The sequence below is a fragment of the Ambystoma mexicanum genome, chromosome 3p (assembly GCF_040938575.1).
Source record: "Ambystoma mexicanum isolate Mex_15411 chromosome 3p, UKY_AmexF1_1, whole genome shotgun sequence".
Taxonomy (NCBI): Eukaryota; Metazoa; Chordata; class Amphibia; order Caudata; family Ambystomatidae; genus Ambystoma; species Ambystoma mexicanum.
Window position 1 is genome coordinate 207,342,290 of NC_090925.1, and position 18,153 is coordinate 207,360,442.

At 43.1% G+C, this 18,153-nt stretch overlaps 1 protein-coding gene across 5 annotated transcripts in view; it reads right to left on the reverse strand.

The window, feature by feature from the left end:
* Positions 1 to 307: 307 nt before the first annotated feature.
* The window catches only part of ZNF384 (zinc finger protein 384), a 386,393-nt gene continuing 368,547 nt past the window's right edge, over positions 308 to 18,153 (reverse strand). For all 5 annotated transcript variants that reach the window (XM_069650656.1, XM_069650659.1, XM_069650658.1 and 2 more), the window contains one exon: positions 308 to 7,032. In XM_069650656.1, coding sequence (XP_069506757.1) covers positions 6,790 to 7,032 — 243 coding nt within the window. In that variant the 3' untranslated portion in view covers positions 308 to 6,789. The remainder of the gene's footprint in view (positions 7,033 to 18,153) is intronic.

Consider the following 18,153-nt stretch of genomic DNA (forward strand, 5'->3'; position numbering starts at 1 on the left):
TATGAGAAACAAAACTGATAATCTTTCCATATGCAAGATATGATATGACTAACCTGTATAGGAGGTGGTTGTAGGTGTAAATGTATAACTGTGCCTTATTACCAGTCTGGTTGTCACTACCGGACAGCTCTTCTCTGTAGCTACAGTTCATATTCAATTTAAGGCTGCTTAATGAAGTGTTTTTTTTATGTCAGCATAGCAACTATTGGAGCAGCTTCCTTACATCGCGTACTGATACAAAGGAGACGGATATCAGGACTAAAATCAGTATGCCATAGGATTAAAAACCATGGACAAGCTCTCCGGAAATGTTCTCATTCAAAGTTTTATTTCTATACAATGTGCTAAAAACGGGTGCTGGCTCCGGGAGGCATTATCCAGAAGATCCGTTTCTTTCAATTTTTCATCTTAATACCAAGGTATAATATCCTTTTATAACTGTTATTTTTAGCTCCATGATTAAAAAAAAAAAAGAAATATATAATATATATTGCAAATAACCGTGACTGTAAGAAAAAAAACTGAATGAATGAGACAAGAGTATAGAAAGGTGGGTACAGGGGAGGAGAGGGGTTCTGGACACAAAATAATATCCTTGCAAGTCTAGGGGATACAGTTATAGAAGAAAAGGCTATTTCATATACATATATATATTTATATATAATCGTGAGACGTCTGAGACATGTAGACTTGCAGTCTTTTCTCCAAAGTTCAAGCTGCAATGACAAACATTTCATTGTGCCATATGTGGCTGTTCAGAACGATAACACTTCTTTTACTCAAAATATTGACACCCTGGCCCACTAAAATGCCCTGGAGGTGGAGGGAAACGCAGGGCTTCTGTGTTGACTAGGTTCAGAAGCAAAAAGCCAATCTAAATCCCTAGAATGACCAGAGATTGCCTGAAAGAGACAAATGGAAAGGAGGACACCACCATTTTCAACAGTAAGCCTTGAATCTTACAAAGAAGGGAAGACCCAAACAAAAAACTCAGTTCAACAATCTGCTGCACCAAAAAGAAAGTACACAATAGTCAGCTAGTGACTTACTCCTATTCCCAAAGCACTTACATTCTAGACTGATGGGTGGTCTTCGGTGGTGGGCAGGGTGTAAGAACATTCTTACAAAATAAGCATTCCCATTTGTGGATATTTGATTACCTCCCCCACAATGCTTCCCCGAGTTCAGTTGCATTCCTCTTCATTGACATCATGAGAAACAATAGCATGTGACATGCCCACTGAGGAATAAGTGAGTGATGTGTGCTTACCCTTATTTCACAGGCAACCTCCAGGAGAATGATTGGTAAAGTACCAAGTACACAGCACCACTAGGGGGAGGTAGCTGAACAGTTACCCTCAAACAAAGGTCAGTCAGAAACACCGCTCAGTATGGCCCAACAGAGTACTCTAGAGCTGCTATCGAAAGCACAATGCGTTCATAAATTATGAAGAAGAATGAACAGAACTGCCATATATAGACAACCATTAGTGGGACCTAGACCTTGATCAATGCAACACACACACTGCTTTGACATAAGACTCCAAGAACAAGGATAGGTATGTGCATAGCATCACACGAAACCAAGCAAGCAAGGGCAGCTTCTGAAACCACTTTACCTTTTCTGGGAACAGCATAAGAATATACAGCCTACCTGTAGGCTTTTTTGTGGCCTCTACCTTTGCTCGGAACAGCATAATAGCCTGTCTGCAAGCTTTTCGCGGCCTGACCCTGAAGGCCTTAGGTCACATCAACATTATGGACAAATCGAGGCATCAGAAGAGGTGTCAAGGAAAGAAGATTTCCGATTCATAGGAAAATTCAAAACCTTTCAGCAAAGATGGGTGAGATTGAACAACTAACTTACTTTATGAAAAACCGTTGAACAACAAGAACAGTCCAATATGGTCTTCAACGTCAGCTGATTCACATGACTGAATGCACATGCTCATAGCATTTATCAATACTTCTGAACTATCACACTCAATGCCATCTCTATACTGGGAGAAACAAATGAATGAAGCTATACAAGGACATTTGACTGGTTTCTTCAAGGAGGGACAAACACTAGTTTTCAAAGGTCCAACAAGGTGGCAATCTTCCAGAAAGTATGTACTTGTGTGATCCGTGACACCAGACATGGTCAGTCAGAAGAACATGTTTTTAAAATACCAAAACAAGAAAAAGCGGGGGAGGGGGGTTACACAGTGGCAAAACCAGTGCCATCTGATTTTATATTGCAATTTAGTATAGCAGCAGTTTTAGCAGCTCCACAATGGACCGAGACACATGCACATGACCTCCGAATAATTGAACAGCTAAGCTCACATTGAGGGCAGGTGGTGCAAGAACTAATTCCAACTGTCCCTTTAAGAGCAGAATTAGGGGGCTGGTTGTAAACACTTGGCAATCCAAAAGGTATTCACTTCACCCACCTGAAAGCTTCTCGAATCAACCTACACATCTGAATCCATTGTTTTCAGGATGGGAGAAACTGCAATGTAGGCATAAGAAATGGCCTGTTCCTATCAAAATGGAAAGTTCCCCAACAAAGAGCCGATAGCCACCATAGAGGTGGTGAAAGGATCATACTCCATGTTGCCTCAGAACATAAACAGATCTAACTGCGATGATCCTGGTCTGAAAAAGAGGGATGCAACCTTTTTGTTATGTAGGGTCTCTTTGTGCAGAGCATGGTGGATAAGGAACACAAAAATTGCTTCCCAGCAATCACCTTTCTGCAGCTGTTACACGCAAAGATGGTGGTACAATGACAAACATTTGAAGTGTTTGTATATGCCAGTGAAACCACCTTTACAAAGAGGGCAAGAACGCCTAAGAAAGCAGAAAGTGGATGTTTAGACTGTCCTTTTGTGCCCGCAGGGCCAGACCGGCCCAAGAGGTTAAATCCTTAGTTATGAAAACCTCCAGGGACCTGGAAAATGAGTGGGAACCCCCAACTTGAGGTTGTTCATAGAAGAACACTATATTCAACCTCATATCTGGATCAGAGCAGAACCTTTATCTCCCTTCTGGATGAATAGAACAAGAAGTTTTTAATTTGGTTCTACCAGAGACAAAAGCAGCATGCCATATCCCAAGTGTGGCACAAAGGCCCACTTTAACAAAGAACACCATGGAGACCAATGTTCTATTCATTTTTTTGTTGGCTATGGCTCAGTAGTTCAAGTGGCAGAAACTACCCCCACACACATGCTAGAAACTCCATTCCTATAGATAAAAACTCAGCACAAGGTATGATAGTAAAAAAAATAATTAAAAAAAAATCGACTGCCAGGATTGGTGGCAATGCAATGAGCAGTACTTTGGGTGAAAAGCAGAACATTGCAACGGACAAAAAAAAAAAATCACTTTTTGAATGGTTCCAATATCTGAATATAAAAGAGCAGGTTTCAGATTCACAGTACAGAATCAACCCCTGTTCCACCAGACCCAGTGAATGCTGGTCAAATGATGTGTCAAGGTGACCATGTTTAATGACCTTTTGACAGTAACAGACAAAAGAGAAGTCCAAGTAGAAAGAAGCCTTCATTGAGGTCTGTCGTGGTGGCAAACTATGAACCATACAACAAGTTATTTTAAGAAACTTTTGGAAGACGGGATGATGGCAGACTGGTGAAAGAAAACAAAACACTTTTCTGACTAAATAAATTATCTGAGGATCCATGTATCATTACTACCTCGGTCTGGAACTGGATTAGCAGCACTTCATTGCTGGCTAGAAACAAACGTATTAAACTGCAGGCCAAGAATAATTTCCTTACCCTTGCATGCAGAAAAGATTCAAGATTTCATCCAGGATTGCTTGCAATGCCATGGCAATTAAGGAGGAAAAAAAACATTTTGCAGTGTCCACATTAACCAACAATAATATGTGTATATGGAATTAACCAGTTACTGGGCAAATTCCACTTGCAAATGAAGGAAAAGTTTTCCTTGTCCTTCCAGTAAAACTGAAAGCCCATAAAAGCCAGTGTCAACGATAGTGAGGTTTTCAGGTTAAAGATTTCTTGCAAATAAAACACAAATATATTAAAACGTGCCGATTTGGAGGAGACAGGGGAAAATAACCTAGACAGGTCCTCTGAGGACTGTTGACTCTAAATATGATCGCACTAGGGTGGTAAGCCAAAGATCCTCTCTCCTGAACAATTTTAAGTGTTTTTGTACAAAATGTAGCAGTGGATGGCATCTGCCAAAGCAGATAACACACCACAACGTCTCCCGACTGCAGGATGGGAGGCTTCAATGCCCTTTCAAAGATGTAACAGATCATGAAATCAGCCAAAAGGATATTAAGAAGCTCAGTATCGCACACAGGAGCTCTCCATCTCATCAGCATCATCACCAATATCCAAGACAAAACAGGCAGTAGAGGATTTGGACATTTTGGGTTGTACACAGCCCAGGAGGGGATACCTTCAAGGTTTATGGTCTAGCCATGGTGCAGACACAAATCATCAAAAGCTGGCAGAGGAAATGCCTTTGTGGTCATGTGAGAGGAGCTCTTTAAAAGAATGTTCAGAGGAAAGAGGGCTGATGGGTAGGGGAGGGAGAGCGGGAACACTGTCCTTGTAACAACTTGGTGCCAAGCAGGACCCCCAAGGTTTAGGGGGAGTAAGGAAGAGAGGCCCGACTGGTTTAAACACCCAAGTGCGAGAAACGGTGCAAGCATTTTTCCCCCGAGCTGGAAGGCACCCAGATGCTAGTCTTGGCATACTACTATAATCTTGTGGGCCTTGACAGCCAGGAAGGCTGTGACGAAATCCTTTGAAATAAATAAACTTTGGGTCCCTGGCTGACACTACAACTGCAGCTTCAGCCCAGAGGCTCAAACGTAGCAATCACTCCCTTTGTAATGGGAAACTAATTGGAGAAGCGAATCCCCCGAGATGGACCCAACACTTGCTGCATAAACTACAACAAGGGGTTACCCCTTGGTGACCATCATCAGACTTCGGTATGGAGAACACCATGTCTTAAAAGTGTCACATGAGCCTCCGCCCGCCCTTTCTCCTCAGATAAGTCTTTTTGCTTGCAAGAAATCAGACCGTTGATCTATTAACGAGAGCAAGAACAAAGATTATTTTAAAGCCTGTATCAAAAAGAACTGCAGACGTGTGTATGAGGCGGCAAGTCTAAAAAAACTTCAAACATGATCACGTTTGTTCTAAAATTGTTAAGGACCCGAGTCATCATTCCTTTTGTACCACTGTGAAAGAGTTGCATTTTGAATGGAGGTTAGCGTAACCATACAGCAATAATGTGACCAATCAGGCTTCACTTATGTTGTGATTGTAAATGAAGGTTACATAGGGCAACCAATGGCATAAAAGTGAGCCCAGGAAGCAAGTGGGAGAAGCGGGTGGAACATGGGAAAAATATTGAACTCCATCAATGCGATGCAAAAACATGTGACCCCCCCCACACTTTCATCTTTCAGGGGGGGGGGGGGGGAACAAAGGAGAAGCAATAGGGGTGCAGGAGACACTTCATATATTTGGCAGGGCCCCAAAAATGTTTCTGCTAACCAAAACATGCTCTTATACCCTCCCCAATAGGAAGGCTAACCCCCATCAGTGCAAAGAAACACGGGTTGGAATTATTTTTATAATATGAATGAGAGGTGCAGACAACTAAGTAAGTCGGAGGACAAACAAAAAAATATATATAAAAGAAAATAATAAAACAAAAAGAAGCGGTTCCATCCTACATACACTTCCACAAAGTCTTCACAATTGTCACCAGGAAGATGTAATCTCAAAGTTCAGCTGCAGGTTTGCATGTTCAGATGCCTGGTAGGTTCAGACAAGGTTTTGGGTTGGTGCCCAAGTCTCGCTATTGACTTAGTTTCATATGCCGCCACCCCCTCTGACCCCCCCCCCGACCCCCCCCATTAGCCAAACAACTCAAGTCCCTTCTGTGAAGAGGGCCCATGCCGCTGTATTACAACAGTGGCATCCGGTATTAAAAAGAATGGACGTTCTCGGGGTCCTTAAACCTTGTCAGAGATTGCAGTCACATTCCCTATAGCTGCATAAACAGCCCTCTAAATCCCCATGGCCCCCAACAGGAAACGTGATGAGGAAATGAACGGTTCTATAAGCTCAAATATCTTCATCCATGGCATGTCAAATCTGACTGCACCCTCAGGATCTTCATTATGGAGCCAGAGTGCTGTGTACTCCCTCAGGAGGGGATGTTTTCCAGATCCTCGTTATGGGTGTCTGTAAGCTCCAACTTGGTGGTACATAACGTGCTGCAGGTCATCAGGTTCGGGTTGAATAGTCTTTGACACGCACTGTGTTCTAGATCTTCGGTGAATGGGCCTGCGTTTTGAAGGCATTGAAATCCGTGCATCACAAAGATTACATTCCATATCCACAATTAGTTGAAATGTACACTCCCTCTCATGCCATCCTACCCTAGAGAAAGAACCCAGTACTTGAGAACAAAATTCCATTCTTAGTCCCCAGACCATGCTTCATGTCTCTGGGACAGCTAAAATGCATCATCCTCACACTCGGAAGGCCCTGCCTTTAAAATGAAGTGAACGTGGATGAAACGGCATGGTGAAATCCGAAAGGAACTTTACAGTCTCTATACAGCAATCTCATTCAGCAAAGGGGCCAGAGTACAGATTTTGTGGAGCTTGCGAATGAGCCAGGTGCTCCCTTCCCCCTCCTAGTCTTCACAGAGGACAGGGAGGTGCTAGTCCGGGATTACAGGTGAGTAGGGAGTTGATCGAGAGCAGCAGTCTCCGGAAATCTAGGAGCTGGCCAGATGCTCCACCTGGATGGTGCTGGTGGCTACAGTCAGGCAGATGTCTTTGTGCTGGTCCGATTTGTAGGGACTAAGGTTCAGGTCAAATGAGCACTGAGGAGCATCTGATGACTGTGTGGAGATGTAGTGCACACCCTGAGACGTCATCACTTGCTGGGTGATTTGCGACGGCGTCTGCTGTTGCTCTGGGGCGTTATGCTTCCGCATATGTTTCATTAGGTAGGTTTCCTGGGAAGAGAGAGGGAGAGAAGGCAGTGATCAGAGACTGGGTTCAAAATTAGGATTGGATACGCAGGAGATAAAATAAGCTCCTGGGCGTCTGGCTTCACCCAGGACGCAGGGACTGCCTTTACCAGGAGCAAGTAAACAGCGCACTGCAATTCTAACTTTTACATAAGATGCACACTGACATTTTGCATATTATGTCTGATCCATAATGTGTAAATGTGCACTAGATGTGTCCTACATCGTGTTTATTAACATTCTAAAATACTCAAAGTTAAAGTCATGCATGTTTGTATGGCACCAGATGGCCCATGAAGCCAAAAATACCTCACCAGGCTCTACTAGGCTAAAAGCAGGAGCTAAAAAGCGGCCAGCAATTTCGAACCCTGAGAGAGAGAGAGTACTCAGCTAAATATGGTGGGTGAGGTGACAGTGAGACCACAGGAGGTGAGGACAATACCAGAGTGGGGATGGCACAAGATACCGGGTGACGACGACGACAAAAAAAAAAAACGACATCACCAACAAATTCAAACTGCATTAATGGCACATAAATTGATTAGAATACAAACTACACTTAGCTAGATCTCTAAATCTGGAAGTTTTAAATGCAATAAAATCACGTAAAGAAAAGCTCTGTGCATTGTATGCCTTCAAGCAGCAACTGGCATACTTTAATCCATCAGTAAAATGAATGCTTAAGCATTTTGACAGAAGTGTCTGCTTTACGTTAAGTGGGTTGTGTGGCAAGTCAGAATCAGGAGACTGACAACTTATTGTGTTATGTAACATAACTTTTATTGAAGTACAAAAATCCTATGCTAGTCCTATAATTCTGGTCCCTATGCTAAAAGAAAGGAAAGAGCTCCGAAGGGTGCACGTAAGGAGGTCTACAAAATAAAAACTTTCCGTAGCGTAGAAAACCTACCACAGCCAGATGCCCGACCCTGCCACTAAAAAGGAAAAGAAACACATTTGAACAGACAGATATCCTGCCCCCCCCCCCCCCCAAATTATATATTTCCGGCTGGTTTCTGGCTGCCAGTGCACTGTCGCTGGATTAAGCAAGGGCTTCTTGTCCTAAGCATGGCTGTAATACCATCACCTGCCAAGGTCTCGAGGCGTTTTTCCCGAGCTACAGTTCAAGCCAAAAATTGTCAATACATGTCCCTAGGGCTTTTTGCCGGTTGTACACGTGAGTGGCGAGAGTGTATAGGTCCCATGGCCCACAGCACAGTTTAAATCCCTTACATAAAAAAGTTCTTTCAAATATCTATGGACAGCTGGGCCCCTTCTGCCCTGTTCAGAACCCCTTTCGTTCCTACCCCTCATGGGGTCTGTTTGCATGCAGCCCACTCTGCACTGGGGTCTTGGGTTTCACACCCCCTACTTCGGCCATTTGGTTCCACTGGCCCATTTTGTGTTATTTGGTTTTTCAGCCCCTTTTGGGCAATTTAATCTCGTTTTACCCCTTCCTGGGTTATGTGTATTCTGACCAGCTCCTCCAGGGCTATTCGATTTCTTACCCAGTCTTGGATGCATTGCGCACCTTGTTCGCTGCAGCAGTGTTCCACGGCTGATGCAGGGTTCCCTTTTGTTCACCGATATGAGGAAACTGATCCTCCACCCCCCTCGAACTATCAGTACTAGGAAGCTACGTTTCCTTTTTTATTGTTGTACTTTTTAACATTGCACACCACACCTAACAGTGCAGTACAATGCAGATACAAAAGTATCACCCTAGCATTTTACACATGTGATTTTTTTGTTACTTTTAAGCGTGCTTATAGAAAAGCTGGCGACAGCAGATACATTTTTACTGCATTATTTTTGGTGTGCACATTAGATTTTAGCTACTAAATGTGGGTGGTGCCCGAAAATTGCTGTGCCACAAGGTATATGGGATACATTACTCACTGCAATCATATTTCTGATGCTTGTTTCCGCTTAGATTCACATGCTATGCATAGGCGAGCATCTAGTGGAAGCTGCAGAGTATTACAGTTGCTGGTTTCTAAATTCGAAAAGGGACATCGATAGGGCGTGCCAGTAATACAATCCCTAGTGCGACGTCTGCTGTACCCATGGTTCTTCACGCGTCAAGGTCCCTCTGATTGTTTTGTTTCTGACATGAGGTAGCATGAAGTGTAGCGCGAGTACAGGTGTATCCAAGCAGATATGTATCAGACAAGCTCATAAAAATATCCATGCACCTTCTCTCCAAGGGGAAGGAAGGGTGGGCGCATGTGAATCTAAGCAGATACGAGCATAAGAAACACGATTACGGCGGGTAATGAATCACTTCTGAGGATTGTGGAATCTGCTTAGATCACATGCTATGCATAGATTAGCGAGCAGTGTTAGGAGAAGGCGGTGGGTTGTGAGAAGGTTCCACGGCAAACAGATGTTTTAGAACCACTTGTCCCACCTGATCTGCTTTGGAATGGGCGTCAATGCAGTACTGCTGAGTGAAAGTGTGTATTGAGCTCCATGTAGCTGCTGTGCAAATGCTGTCTATGGGGACATTCGCAATAAAAGCCAGGGTGGCTCCTGTGCTCCTTGTGGAGTGAGCTCTTGATGTGAAAGGCAGTGTTTTGTTTGATAAAGAATAGCACAGTTTTATGCATCTGACTATCCATCTGGTGATGGCATTTTTGGAAATGTCTCCTTCTCTGCCGGGTGCTACGTTGACAAACAGTTGGTCTGTTTTTCTTAGCGGTCTGGTCTTGTTTACATAGTAAAGGACTGCCCTCCTTACATCTAGTGTGTGGAGTTTTACCTCAGCAGAGCACTTTGGGTTCTGGAAGAAAGCCAGTAGCTCAATGGACTGGTTCACACGAATTTTGGAGATTAACTTATGAGAGAACCTAGAATGTGTACGTAAAACCTGTTTGTCCTTGTATATGACAAAGAAAGGATCCTGCATTGACAATGCTTTAAATTCACTAACCCTTCTTATGGAAGTAACAGCCAGTAAGAAGGCAGTTTTGTAAGTCAGGTGTTTAAGACTTAACTTGTGCATAGGCTCGAACGGGGGCCTCATGAGCTTTGAGAGTACTACATTGAGATCCCATCCGGGCGACGGTTTGGAAATTGGAGGGTGGAGTCTTTTTACTCCCTCCATGAATGCCTTAATGACCGGCACTTTCCACCAAGATACTCTATTGTGGGAGGTGGTGTAAGCCGATAAGGCCGCCACGTGTACCTTTAGAGTTGAATACTAACCCAGAGCAAGCGGAGCATATAATTCAGAATGTGGGATGGAGTACATTCTATGGGTTTTATTTGTCAAGACTGGCACCAAATTACAAATCTCCACTTGTCAAAATAACAGTGTATAGTGTTTGGTTTTCGTGGCTCCTTGAGGAGATCCATACACCTCTGAGGTAGGTTAAGCTGTCCGAACTCTATGACTTCAGGAGCCACGCTGCCAAGTTCATTGAGTGAGGTTGCAGGTGCACTGTTAATCCCCTGTGTTGAGTAAGTGTGTCTGACACAGGAGTTTGATGGGAATCGCACATTGCCAGTTTGCGCAGATGTGGATACCATGGCTGTCTTGCCCACATAGGAGCAACTAGGATGAGCATCACTTTTTCCTTGTGAATCTTGTTCACCACTCTGTTCATAAGAGGAGTAGGGGGAAGACTAAGCAAATCTCCCTGACTAGTTCATCCATAGGGAATTCCTCTTGGGGCCTGGTTGGGGGAACCTGGACGCGAAGTCTGGGCATTGTTCGTTTTCTCTTGTAGCGAACAAGTCTAGCATGGGGAATCCCCAATGAGAGAAGAGGTGGTCTACGACCCCTGTGACTAGTTGCCATTCGTGTTCCTCTGGTAGGGGATCTCTGCTCAGTGAGTCAGCTAGAGTGTCGAGTTCCCCCGGAATGTGTTGAGCGGATAGGAATATCTTCCGTCCAAATGCACCTTTCCAAATTTGTTGTGCTAGTCAGGACAGATTTGGAGAAGGTGTGCCCCCCTGTTTGTTGATGTAAAACATCACCATAGTGCTGTTGGTAAGAACCTGTACCGACTGGTTTGTTAGGTGTAAATCGAATGCCTGAAGGGCCTTGAATACTGTTAGGGAGAATTCTCAAAAATGTGCTAATTCCCTTCACCTTAGTGACCCCCAGCAACTTTGCTGGATTTTGAGGATTTCATTTTTTACCTGGAGAGAGTATAACTCTTTCTCCCCCCACTGTCTCATGTGTTTTGAAATGTGTTTTACTCTTGTGTTTCCTTTGGTTATGGAGTCTAACTCACTCCATAGGCATCATCTTTTCATTTGTGTCACATCACCCTCAGTGTAGTGGCACAGGGAAACCTTTTCAGGCTTTTCCCCCAAGGTTTAAATACCTTCTCTGGGATAAACTACTGTTTCCCAGAGTAAGTAAAGTGAAATTGCCTTTACTAGTTAGGCAGAATCGCATGCCTAATACCCTCTGGGACCACCACATACAATTAGGACTACAGGTGTAAGCAAAACCAACCTTTGGTATAAGTTTGTGCTACACAGTTTTGTGGTAGCGAGCTGAGCAGCCAGGCTCATCTCAAGAGGGAATGTGAGCAGTAAAAGAGGTTACACAGAGGTCTTACAAACCCCCTGCAGGGGTTTAAGTAGACACTCAAGGTTTCTTGGTAAAAACACATTAATTTACTACACAATCATTTAGAAAACATTTCACTAGAAGGAGGCAACTTAATATACACATACACACTTCAGTACCAAACCAATATGTTTAAGTAAATTAGGCTCCCCTGAAATAGGGGCAAAATGGCATTTGTCACTTTAAATTAGGAGGACAAAAGGCACAAGTTAGCAGAATAGATCACAAATACGTTCTTAGGCAGTGCAAATAGTTTTGGTTCACAAGAGGACTCAATTCAGTTCAATAGGCTTAGGCCATAGTCAATGGACTAGTGTCTTGGATAGGAAAATGCAGTTCTTGAAGTCAACTGTAAAGTCTTTTCCAAAGTACAAGTAGTTTGTACGAAAACGAATCATATGTTGGGTCACAAGCTGCTTAGGCCTGCAAGTTGGGAAAGTTCCACAAACTTTCACCGCGAGAGGCAAGGTCTCAATCGGGTTGGCACAGTACCTTAATATGAAGCACAAGATGCAGCAGAAGACGTTGGTTCCTGACAGTTCCTGCAGATCTCACTGTTCCTGAGCCTCAATTGTGGGGACAAGAGGGAGGACATCAGGGGACTCCTGCACTGCACGTGTTCATCGAAAAACGCTGACAAAATGGAGTCACTTCAGTTCCAGTAACAGTCATTCAAGCACACAAGCTGTTGTCCCTCTCCCTGGTTAATCCCAACAAGCTTCGAGCATGGTATCGAGGTGGCTTACGAGTTGATTGGTCCCACCAACTCAAAGGAACATCCTTAAGGGGCTTCTCTGTCGAGATGAACTTGGCATTTCGGACCTGCAGCAGGGCTTCACCAGGCAAACCAATGGTCCAGGTGTTGCAGCAGCCGTCCTCTTCCAGCTCGTCTCTGGTTCTTTCGTTCCAGTGGTCGACTCTGGTTTCCAGTCCAAGAGACTCGCCTTTTAAACCGTTTTCTCCCATTCCTTCCAGCCTAACTGCCACTCACCCAGAAGGGTAGCTGTCCTTGCCGGACAGTCAGCCAGCCAATCAAGCCAGAGTGCATTTGGGTCTCCTAGGAGACTATGCACAGGGAGTTTCAGGCACCTCCCTCACTTCCTGGCCACCCACAGACACTCTGGCGCCAGAGGCAGCCTTCAGTCCTGAAGCTCCTTAAAGGCGAATGAACAAAGGAACCAAACCTGGTTTGGCGCGCAGAGCAAAAAACTCTAGAAGGACCTTTCCACAAAGAAATGGCGAAAAAAGAAGACTGGGACCTGTTTAAATAGACACCCTCTGGAAAAACATGGCTCCTGCGGTTTAACGCTGCCGGTGTTCGCAGTCGGGAAAAATCATGGTAGTTCATTGTAAAGCCACTGCCTTCAGCCAAGTTCACCTCGACAGAGAAGACCCTTTAAGGACGACTTCTCCCTTTGAGTTGGTGGGACCAATCAACTCGACAGTAAGCCACCTGGACACCTTATCTCAGAGCTGGTTGAATTTCCCCAGAGTGCTGCAGGAAACCGTATAACCAGGGAGAGGGATACCGGTTTGTGTGCGTTACTACAGCTACCGGAATCGAAGATTTGCCAAGTGCCAGTTTTATTTTACCAGTTCCAGTGCAGGAGTCCCCCGACATCCTCCCTCTTGTCCCCACGACTAAGGCTCAGGAACAGAAGTCTTTAGCTGCATCTTTTTATTCATTTGTAAGGTACTGTAAAACGCGACTGTACTTGCCTCTCGCGGTGAAAGTGCTGGAAACTTTTGCAACTACCAGGCCTCATCAGCGTGTGACCCAACATACAATTCTTCTCGTTACAAACTACTGATGAGAACTTCTACAGAGACTTTACTGTTTACTTACCAGAACCGTTTTATCCTATCCAAGACTTTAGCCCATTGACTTTGGCCAAGCCTATTGAATGGACTCTTCTGGTGAACTCAAAGTATCTGCACCGTCTAAGAATAATTGTAATTTTTTTTTTTTGTTTTATTGGTTAAGTATAGTTAAACCTTAAACATTACATCTTTTTTTTTTCCTTCCATAAAAACATTATTCCTTTTTTAAAACTTCCTTAGGTCCAATTGTCATCAGGTAATGATTGCCCAATCATTGTCCTAGCCTCTCTGTTATCTTATGATCCACTGCTCCATTAGTTCAAGGTGTGATCAATCAAGGTAGTTAGATACTTAAGTATCTAAGCCTATTCGTACCGTTCTCTTACTGATCTGATCTGATCTCGTCTTGATTCAAGTTCAACATTCAACAAATTTCAATGCATCGAGAGTTTTGCCAGTTTTTTCCACAGTGAGAATTCTTTCCCAATATTGTTCTTCCGTATCCTGGGTGATATTCAATACGTAGTTTCCCATATAGATCTCTCTTTTGCTTTTTAAAGCTGGACAAATTAACATAACATGTCTTATCGTTTCCAGTTGGTCCTTCCGTTTACAGAACCGACAGTATGCAGCTGTTCTGTCAATTTGTCTTCTTTTCCATTTCACTTCTCTGCTATTCCAAATGTTGAGTCTGCAAACGAGCAGCAAGTCCCGGTAGTGTTCAGTTGGAAATTTCAACAGATATGGCGGTAAGTTGTTCAAGCCTTTTCTTTCCCAGATGATGTTATGACAGATTTCTTCTCAGTCTTTGTTCCTGGGTTTTCTCCCAATCTTTTTCCTGAATAACTCTTTTTGCTTTGTCCGGGTTATTCTTTAGGGTATCCTTCTCCAGATTTACTTGCTCTAACTGAGCCTTACATCTGCTTTTCCAATCATTAAGCATTTTGTCTTCATTCAGGATGTTCGTCCGGGCTAGGATTTCAAATGGTTTAGGTGGTATATCCAAAATGCACTTTCTATATAAAGATAGGGTTTTCCAAAGTACGACAGAGTTTATTGATTGGAGTCTGAGCTCAGTTCTAATGAGCTCCACAGGTAGTGAGGTTGGTAGGCGCAAAATTCTGCGCCAAAAATACGCTTCACAGAGATTCCAAACCTCCCATCTCAGGGCTAAGAGTGCTTCTGTGCCATAAGTGATTACTGCCACCACTTTTTGCTTGTAGAAAGTCACAATTGGGAGTAAAAGAAAACTTTCCATATCTGCGATGTAAACAAATCCCTTGATTTGTCAGAGCCACTAGTTTTTCCCGGATCAGTGAGCAGTGCGCCTGTTCGTTTCAGTTTTTGTTTATCATTATCCCCAGGTAGAGTGTCATTTCTACTTCTTCCAACTTCTGGTTTTCTAATGACCATCGTATGGTTTTTCCGGACTGTCTTCTGCCCCGACTAGATTCCATTGTTAAGATCATGGATTTTTTAATGTTCATCTTCATGCTATTTTCTTTTAAGTAGTTGTTAAAGGACTCAATCCGTCGTTGTAGGCCTATTGGTGTTTGATCGATGAATACCACATCATCGGCATACAGCATCCAAGGTATTTCTTTTCCATTTATTTTCGGCGGAAATGCACGAATCTTCTCCTGAGCTATATTCATATCGGCCATATACAGGACAAAGAGGAAAGGGGATACTGCACAGCCCTGCTTGATTCCTCTAAAGGTTCTAATCCTCCGCGAGAGTCCCCCATTGCTTGTAATTTGGACTTTAATTGAGGTATCAGTGTATAATGTTTGAATAGCTTCAAGCAGATCCTTTGGGCATCCCCAATTTCTCAACTTTGACCACAAGAGCTCTCTATTGATTCCGTCGAAAGCTTGTCCGAGGTCAATAAATGCAAGATAGAGTTTTTTTTTCCCGGCTAGTGTCTTTGCCTTTAACAAATTGATCAAAAAAAGATTCAAGGCAGTGCCAACTCCACTTACAAAGGCTGATTGTCTTTCATCTAGGATTTTCGCCTCGGTGGCCCATTTTTTTTAGATCTCTCAGTAGCAGTGATGCAAATAGCTTACCGATTTAGTCTAGGAGTGCTATGGGCCTATAGTTCCTAGGGTTTTCCCGATCTCCCTTCTTATATATCGGTACTATATAAGCCTCCGTCCATGTGGCTGGTATTTGTTTGGTTTTCATGATTTGTTGAAATAGTATATATATTAGATCCGTCCAGGACTCACAGTTTTCTTTTAGTAATTTGTTTGAAATGCCATCTGGACCAGCTGCTCTTGAGGTACTAAGTTTTTTTATCAGGGTTCGGATATCATCCTTGTCAAAGTTCAAGGCCCAGGGAGTTGAGTCCGAGATCTCTTTTATGGTTTTTTCCTGGCTTTCGCCTTCAAAAAGGGCAGTGTAGTGTTCGAACCATTTGTCTTCTGAGACTTGATTGATACCTACGGCGGATTGATTGTGCTCTCTGTCGTTAAGTAAGTCCCAAGTACTTCTAGCGTTGTTTGTCGATATGGCTGCTATCATTTTTTCCGCATCCCTCTGCAGTCTTAGATACCGAGTTTGTCTCAGCCAATTTTTATATGATTGTTGACATTTTATCAGGAGTTCGAGTCTTTCTGGGCCATTTTTCCTTTTTATGAGTCTCACTTCTGACCGATATTGTTTCCTTCTTAACACTAGTTGTTCATCATACACATGTTTTTTTTTAATGTTCTTTTTTTTAGTTGGATCATACTTAATCTCATGGGCTTCCAACAGCCATTTGTAGTCCACTAGCTCTTCATTGTTGTTTATCGCTTTTTTATATCCTAGTATTAGATTCGGGATTGCCCGATTTTTAATTCTCAAACGGTTTCTTCCCCCTGTAGCCTCAGTTTCCATTGTTCTTTCCGTTCCTCTATTGGTCCTTATTTCCCAGATGAGTTCAGTTGCTAACAGGCAGTGATCGCTACTCGTTTGTTTTTTTACTGTAAAGGAAAGTATCCGATCCAACATGTTTCCTCCCACAAAGCAATAGTCTAAGCAAGCACCTGATTTCCCACTGTGCCATGTATTAGCCCCTTGGAGATCTCCCTTAGTCTGGCCATTTAACATCTTCATCTCACGGATTCTCATTTCTTGCATCCATACCTTTTCTTTTCCTAGCAGGTGTTCAGTAGCTTTGATCTTACCATCTTTTTCCAGGATTTTGATATTCAGATCTCCATTTAGTATTATCAGCTGGCCATATTCCTCCATCATGGACTGATCAATTATCTCCGTGATTGACTTTATGAAGTTAGTCTGACCCTGCATGTTCTCACTCCAGTAGACATTGATCAGGACCATTTCTTGGGATTTTTGGGCGTTCCACTTCGGATGTTACTTTCAGGATTTGTACATAGGGGTTTGGTGTCAGATGTTCCCTTACTTTTAATGGACATTCCAGTTTCTTAAGTATCAAGAGGCCTCCAAACGGTCTACCCTTTGGCCCCTTTCTAGCCGGGTTTGTGTAGACCTCATAGCCCTCACATATAGGGGGTTTACGTAGCCATGATTCTTGTATTGAGATAAAGTCATATTGGGTCAGGAAATCACATTTACTAGAGAGCAGATGTTTGAAACCTCTTGTATTCCATGAAGCACAAAGGATCCGGTTTTGCTCTTTCTCCGTACTCTATTGTTTCTTCTTGGAATTCAAAGCATTTGCCATCCAAGCCCATTCCTTTCTCCGATTATCTACTTCAGTAGGTTTATTCATATCTCTCCTTAAGTTTTCCGAGTTATCCACTGTGAACTTCAGGGTTTTCAATATCTCCTTACTCTTTTTAGTTGATAAAGACTCGTCCTCCTCAAATTCTCTTTCTTCCTTTTTTCATTGTTTTTCTTCAAATTTTCACCCGGAATTGCAAATCTAGTTTTTACTGGGTTTTCCTTCATTGGCTCCTTTCTTTGTTCTGTATGGGCTTTATCTTTTAATTGTCTAGATTCCTCGCCCCAGTTTTCTAGTAGGAACCCTTTTTTTCTTAATGTGTCTGACACATCCAAAAGTTTCTGCTTTGTGTTTTTAGATGACAAGTGCAAGATGACTTGGTCTAGCCTTTGTTCCTTTGGGAATTCCACTATTTTTATATCTTCCGTTGATATCGTCCTTGGTGACAGGGCTTGCTTGCAGAGCTCCACCACGTATCTTCTATTTAAGATCACCCTTCTTGGTCCATTTGCAGCTGTTTCTAATTTTAGATGATGTCCTTTGGATAGAATGGATTTCTTCGGGGGTGATCTTAGCGGTAGCACTTTCCTTTTCTTGACTTCAATGTCCTTTTTTTTTTCCCTTATCAGTAGGTTCTTTAAGACAGGGGTTATTCCGGATTTTTTTTTCCAACCTCCCCTCGTTCGCCATTTCTTTTCTTCTTTGTTCCAATGTCTTAAATCTAATAGATTCCTGGTCAGAATCCACTTCAGTTTCCTTTGAGCCCCGTCTTCTTTCTTTTTCCCTGGTGTTTTCTTGGGCGATTTTCTTGTGGGGCTTTGGTTTCAGATCTTCCTTGGATTTTTGGGTTAGATCTACTGTTTCCCAGTTATCTAGAGTTTGCCAATCCGAGATACTTATACTATCCCAGTCCTCGTTCTCACTATCGGATTCCAACAGCTCGATGAGATCACTCAAATTTGCTTGTTGTTCTGGATCCTCCCTGCTTTCTTCCCTTAACACCTTT